Source organism: Arachis ipaensis, chromosome B08 (genome assembly GCF_000816755.2).
Source record: "Arachis ipaensis cultivar K30076 chromosome B08, Araip1.1, whole genome shotgun sequence".
Taxonomy (NCBI): domain Eukaryota; kingdom Viridiplantae; phylum Streptophyta; class Magnoliopsida; order Fabales; family Fabaceae; genus Arachis; species Arachis ipaensis.
Window position 1 is genome coordinate 7603837 of NC_029792.2, and position 7709 is coordinate 7611545.

The following is a 7709-nucleotide window of genomic DNA, read 5'->3' on the forward strand; positions in this document are numbered from 1 at the left end:
AAATTAATTATTTTTGACATTAATCGTATAAATATAAACGATCATCTAAAAAAATGAATATAATTGCACTACTGTACAAAATGTTTTATACTATGTATCAAAATCAATATACATCCACATATGGGATCCTATTCCCCAAATAGAGTGAATCTTGGCTGACAAAAACTAAAAGGCCATATATATATTTTTTTGGTTTTTTATGAAATCTTTTAATCTAACAGATCAAAAAAAATAATTTAAGGATTTGCTATTAGGTATTGAGTTTTATTATATTATAAAATAAGATTTAAATATTTGCTACTTACTTAAATAGATTAATAAATTAATTATTAAATTAATTTAAATTGTTTAAAATTATATAATTTTAAAGATTAAAATATAAAATAAAAATAAAAATAAAAATAAAAATAAAAATATACCATTGCAAAAAGGAGGAGAAAAAAAGGACCGAAGATATTATATTGGTGAAAATTCAGGTGAAGTCGACTTCACATGAAGTTGATATTTAAGAGTCGTTAGATGAAAATTTAGTCAAATTAATCAAATCATCTAACGACTCTCAGATATCAACTTCACGTAAAGTCGACTGCAACTGAATTTTCACCGATTATATTATACCAACCGAAACGGAAAAAAAAGGACCATAAGAAAAAGAATTTTTGAAAAGAAAAAATCATACGTGCGAGAAGAAAAGAAAATCACACTATTCTTTTCAAGTACGATAACGCACAATTGAGATTAGTTGTGCATGCGTGATGCATGGTTGATATCTATTATAGAAACTGCGGCACTGCTGAAAAATGCTTAGTGAGAAGCTTGGCATAATGCATATAGGCCCTTTTTATCTATCTATCTACTGATAATATATTAAAATTGGTTCTCCTTCAGCCAATAGAAGTGAGGTATCCATTCTTTATAAATCTATTTTCCTACAAAAATAAATACATTTTTTTATATTTCTCTAAATAAATTTATTTTAGAAAAATATCTTTATTATAATTATATTACAGTATTAAAATAATATTTAATGAATAATGCATAATTATACTAATTTAAGAAAAAATATCTTTATTATCTATCTATTTATTCTAATATATAAAAATCAAATTTTGCACTTAATGATGGAACTGATGTGGTCATGTGGCATGCTCTTGAGGTGTTTTCTGATTTATTTCATTTAATTCGTTAAAGCAAATCAATTATAATTAATTAATTATATCAATTAATTAATTTGATTAGACATTTAAATCTCACCATTTATTATAATTTATATAAATTAATTATTTGATTTGATTTGATTGGAGTAAATATCAAATTATTTTAGTAAATAATAAATATGATAACGAAATATATGAATTAATTTAATTAGTTTATTCTTTGATGAATATGTATTTGATTTCTTGATTGAAAAGAGGTTGAAAATGGTTCAGTTGGGACCCGAAAAAGGGTGGCTAACCCAAAATTTAGGGGAAGTGCTGCCGAAATTTTATTAAATCTGAGGTTTTGTTTGAAAAGTTGTTTTAAAAGATTTGGTTCTGAAAAATTAAATTATTTAAAATATATTTAGTTAAGAAAAGATTTATTCTATTTTAAAGTTTGATTTATTAAGAAAAATATAATGTTTTAAACCCAATCTTTTAAGGAGAGATTTTGTTTTAAGTAAAGATTTGAACTCGGTTTATTAAGAAAAAGAATCTCTGCCACAGGAGAGTAGTTTTACTTGTGATTCCTGTTATTTTTATAGAGTTCCCTCGCCCTTGTTGCTTTAAGTTTTATTTTATCCAGAGGGATAGGTATTGTATTTGAATTTTATTTTAAATTCATTTGTATAGCATTTATTATTATTAATAATTGTGTGATTTTAATTACTAAAAATAATTTTCTGGTATTTTCTTATAAACTGAAACGCGATATCGACCTAAAGGCTCAATAGTAAATTTATAATAAAGGAAGTCAGGTCCGTAACGCCTTACTTTTGGTACGATCATGACATGCTAAAAGTTAGGGTGTTACAATAACGAAATATATGAATTAATTTAATGAGTTTATTTTTCTCAATACCATCTATTTATACAAGATCAAATATTTTTTACTCATTCATTATCTTTTTTCTCTCTCCCTCCCTCTCTCTCGTGCTTAGTATACAATTTTTGTAATTTATTTAATTTTGTTTCTTTTATCTTTATTTATACATTTTATTTTTTTATATTTTTTAAATTTTTTGTTTATTTTGTAATATTCTATTTTGTTATGTGTACTTCAATTATATATATATATATATATTGTCTTTTTTTGTGATTCACAATTAATATATACATTGTTCGTGTATGTGGTTTATATATATCACTACAAGAAACGTCATTAAAATCGACGGCCAAATCGACGGCTTAGCCGTCGATAATAATGAAATTCGACGGCAAAATAGACGGCGCAGTTGGTCGCTATAAAGCTTGTCGGTTTTTCAAAATGCTAATAAAATCGACGGCTTTCTTGGCCGTCGATAATAATTTAATAAAATCGACATTTGTTCCGTCTGTAATATGGGTATGAGAATTTTACATCCTTACTAAAATCGACAACATTTCCGTCGATATTATTATTTAAAATCGACGTCTTCTCTGTCGATAATTGATTCAATAAAATCGACGGCCTATGTGTCAATATTTAACTAAATAAAATCAACAACGCTGCTGTCTATAATATGCTTAATAAAATCGACGACGACGCCGTCGATATGAGATTGAATAAAATCGACACAGCTGCCGTCAATTTAATTATTTAGATTTGTCTATTTCAACTTTTAAAAGCGACAACTTTGCCGTCGATTTTAATAGTTATATGTTTTATTTTTTTTTCTATTTTAAAAATAGTAAACCGTTAATACAAATAAACTTTTAAAAGTTTAAGTGTAGTTGAATAATTATTATTAATATTATCTATAAGTATTAGGCCAACATATTTTATGCAGCTTGTTCCTTCTTGAGCTTCTTTGTGATGGATGCAAGGTACTTTCCTTGGTGGAATGCTTGGTCCAACTCAAGCTGAGATGGCTGCCTTGAGCCATCACCGGCATAAGTTCCGGCCCCGTATGGGCTTCCATCTTTCACGTTCTCCATCTCAAACATGCCGGCACCAAATGTGTATCCGATCGGAACGAATATCATTTCATGATGCACAAGCTGAGTGATAGCAGTAAGCCTGAAATGTATTGCAAAAATGTCTTAACATTTACCATTTCATGTGAATAAGAAAGTAAAGAGAGATAAGAGGGTGTTACGCTGTCGTCTCTTGTTCGCCGCCCTGGGAACCGGTGCTATAGAAGATTCCGGCTGGCTTGCCTGCAAGCTGTTGTGTCCTCCATAGACCTCCGGTGGAATCTAGGAAAGCCTTAAATTGAGCAGGCATCATCCCGAATTTAGTAGGGAAGCCAAAGACAAAACCATCAGCCGTGGCCAGCTTGTCGGCGGTGATGATTGGTGCATCAGTCTTTGGTGGTGCACCCATCTTACCAAGCACTTTTTCTGGCAGTGTCTCAGGCACCTGTTAGAAAGGGAACATGACACGCCATTTATCTGCAGATGTTGTTTGCTACTTGCAAATTTGCAATTTTATGTTGTGACACAATGCACAGGAAACTTTGGAATATAAATATACATGCCTGCCATATTTTGACCTCAACGCCTTCTACCGAAGCAGCGCCTTTCTTGATTTCTTGTGCTAGCTTCTCAACATGTCCATACATGGAGTAGTACCTACCAAACCACACAACAACTAATATTCAATTCAAGCTTCCAGAATCATGTTCACCAATCCACTTTACTCATAGTGTGCTTATTAGCTGGAAACATAAACCTTTATGTTCTTAGTAGAATTAGTAGTAAACAATGTGTCCGTTAATAACTGAAGCAGGATTTTTTTACAGCATATATTAACCCTGTACTGCCAGCTCATTGAAACAGCAGCAGCAAGAGGAGTATTAGCTATTGAAAGAAATAAAATAACTGAAGCAGCAGCAGCAAGAGGAGTATTAGCTATTAAAATTTTCCATTTAAATCCTTTTTTGAGTTTTAATTAAGGCTATTTTTCATACATAAGGAGTATTAGCTATTGAAATTTGTTCCTCCTATACATAAACACTCGTCCCTTTGGACCAAAATCAAAGTGTAAATGGCAATAGGAAAGTAGTATGAAATCAAGTTACAGAAAAATCAACATAAAGAGAAGAATTTACCAACTCCTACTTGATTCTATTCTTCCATGAAGCAGCAACACATATACAAAATATAATTTATTTAAAAGTAAATTAACAAATTTGCAAACTAAGAATTTACAACTAAAACCTCAATCCGAGAATTTTGAACTTCTATCATCATCAATGTAAGCATCATCGTCATCATAGTTCTCAATGTTATCGTCCTCCTCATTATTTACTTTAGGAACCTGGAGGTCAGCTACTTGAAGTTGTATTATATCAACATCTCCTGACGTAGATGCTAATGATAGTGGAAACTCGGTTTCTGAAATGATCCTAGCATGTGGAGGCTCATCATTTTGATACACCTCGGTTTCAGATTCATTTTGTGCCTCCTCGATTATTTTTCGTGGTTTACATGTAATCACAACCTTCCAATTAGACTTACAGCCTTGTGGATATGGCATGTAATACACTTGTCTAGCTTTTTGCGCAAAGATGAATGGATCGTAACTCCCATATCTCCTAGTGGGTAATACTTCAATTATTTTGTAGTCTTTGTGACTACGCGTTCCCCGAGGCCTGGTAGGGTCATACCACTCACAGTAAAACAAGGTGACTTTTAAACTAACAAGACTTGGATATTCAACAATCAAAATCTCTTTAAGAGTGCCGTACCAATCAGATGCATCATTCCTTCCATCACCTTTAACATATATGCTTGTATTATCTGTCTTCTTTCCAGATGCATGCTCAGGAGTATGAAATCTATACTCGTTAACCTTGAACATACCAACACTCGTGACCCTAGTTTTTGGCCCGAATGCTAAACTCAATAAATGAGGACAAGTTATGCCATTACTGGAATTTTTTATCTGATTTTATCAAACAAAATATAGTATTTAGAAAAACAAGATTTACTTTGACATATTTTGATACAGTCAACAAAATATAAAAACTTACATGCTCATGAAACCATGATGAAAAGTTGGATAAAGAATTATTGCTCTTATGTATCTATTCATATTGACTTCTAAATATATTGACTTCAGGACAATTCAACAAGATATGTAAGTGAACGGCTTTCATTTCCATACTAGTTCAGTGATTTAAAACCACTCAGATGGATAATAAATAACACTACAGTTCAGTGATTTAAAATTTCATCTTCCAATTTTCTAACGATCAAGGAAAGTAATGCATCAAGTTCATGAGTAGTCCAACTATAGGATACCATGTAACTTTCATATATAAACTTTATAGGAAAAAATCGAAAAAATAAATGAACTTTTTATAGGATGTGTGATATTTAATGTGTGGGACGTTTTATTGATATATAATCAATCATCAAAATGGAAGAAGTTGTTTCTGCTTGCAATGAAAATATTATAATCACAACAAAACAAAGTACTCACCAATAACAATTATTTATTTATTTATTTATTTATTCTGACATGAACAATAATAATGGCTTTAGCTTTATTAGTCTTTTACCGTAGCCAATTTTCTAAAAAGATGCAAGTTAATTAGGTATATAGAAAGGGCTAATCTTTAATAACTAATCCATAATAAATCAAAAAAAGCAAATTGTTCAGAAGAGAAGATGTCAACTGTTCAATCAAAACCTGAAAAGCCAAAAATAATTGAAAAAGGATAAGCAACTTATTACCTACAGATAGCTCAAGTTTACAATGAAAAAATAAATTAAAGAAACACATTATATAATTGATCAAGGTAAATAGATTAACTTATATATAAGTGCATAAAGTATATTATCTTGATTCAAATAAAATTAAATCTAGAGATAGATATGAAGAGGTGGATAGGGTGAATCTAATGTGAGAAGAGGTAATATAAGTGAAATTGTGTCAAGGTCCCCTGTCAAATAATCTCTTTACTTTGTGAATGCATGGTGTTGGCCTATATGGGCATACAATAGAAAGCATGTCAGAAATAAAATAAAGGAGAAGCAATTGGAAAAGAAAGGAAGGGTAAAACAAATGAAGTGTAAAGAATAGAAGCAAAATCAAAAAAGAAGGCCTGAGATTGAGACAAGTACTATTTTTTTTAAAATATGGCAATGACAATAGCAATGGGCATGTACTGAAATATTTAATTTTATTATTATAAAAATATGAATACTATTTTTGTTTAGAAAAAAAGAAAAGAGAGAATCAGAAATCACATAAGTATATTGCTAGCTATCCTATTAGCTATCCTATTAGTAGTGAATATAAGTAGTGAAACCTCTTTTTGTCATTACTTCATTATTGCTAGCTATCCTATTAGCTACCACACTCACTACTACTTAACAAATAAATAGTAATGCTGTGACGTTGAGTAATGCTGATCCAGTCACGAGGAAGTTGTGAAGTTAGCATTAACAGTATTACTTTTCATTTTTACAAAGCAACAGGCATTTCTCCGAACATGTGGTGTGCGGAGTTCAAAACAGTAAATTTCAGTTCAATCTAAGTAGCATTCAACCCAGTAATTTCATAAAGATACAATCAACAACAATTTCAGTCCAGAAACACAAGTTTTAACAAACCTAAGCCTAACCAAAATTTCTAAAAACAGAATTAAAAAGCAGTGAAAATAAAGAAAAGAAAGACAGGAAACAGGGGAAGGGAACCTGCATTGATGAAAGGAGGAAGAAGAATGGAGAGGCGGTGGGGTGGTGGTGATGTCGCGGTGGCACAGAAGTCGCCGCCGCTGGTGGTTGCTTGTCGGTGCTTGAAGACGTGGATAGAGGGTGACTCCACGAACAGGGATGTCGCACGCAGGAACGAAGAAATGGAAAAATGGGGAAGAAAGAGAAGAAGGAAGAGAGAGAGGGTAGGCAATGGTGGTCGCCGGTGGTGGTGTCGGACGGAGGCGGTGGTGAAGAGAAAGGAAGTCAACCAAAGAATACCTAGCTTGAATTTGGGGAAGTTTGCGTTTCTGAATTTGGAAGCGGGAGTGGACGCGAGAACATATGTTTTTAGTGATAAAAATCGACGGCATATTTGTCGATTTTATATATTAAATTTACACCGTTCACTCCATTTTAGAAAGCAATTAAGACCGTTCAAATTTATCGACGGCAAAGGTGTCGATATTTTAAATAATAAAATAGACGCTATATTTGTCGATTTTAATATTAAAGAAAACAACACATATGGCGTCTATTATATAGATTAAATTTAGACCGTCCATTTCATTTTAGAGAGTAATCTAGACCGTTCAAATTTATCAATGGCAAGGTTGTCGATATTTAAAATAATAAAATAGACGCCATATTCGTCGATTTTATTTTCGACTTCTGGTTCGCCTTTACCATGACGATAATAGAGAAATAAATTAATGCATTATAAAAACATCGACGAATAGGCCGTCGATTTTAATATTTTTATTTTTAATTATTTTTTTAGTAATATCGACATCAAGCCGTCGAAAATTATCGACGGCAGAAATAGCCGTCGATTTTTGCCGTCGAAAAACACACTTTTTCTTGTAGTGTATATTGTCTTTTTTT

The 7709-nt window shown here is 31.5% G+C and overlaps 1 protein-coding gene across 1 annotated transcript; it reads right to left on the reverse strand.

The window, feature by feature from the left end:
• Positions 2906–3899, reverse strand: LOC110265650 (probable NAD(P)H dehydrogenase (quinone) FQR1-like 1). Its single transcript, XM_021108780.1, has 3 exons — positions 3659–3899; positions 3278–3540; positions 2906–3198 (listed from the first exon to the last, which is right to left on the reverse strand). The coding sequence occupies exons 1-3, from the start codon at positions 3740–3742 to the stop codon at positions 2961–2963; spliced, it is 585 nt and encodes a 194-aa protein (XP_020964439.1). The 5' UTR covers positions 3743–3899; the 3' UTR covers positions 2906–2960.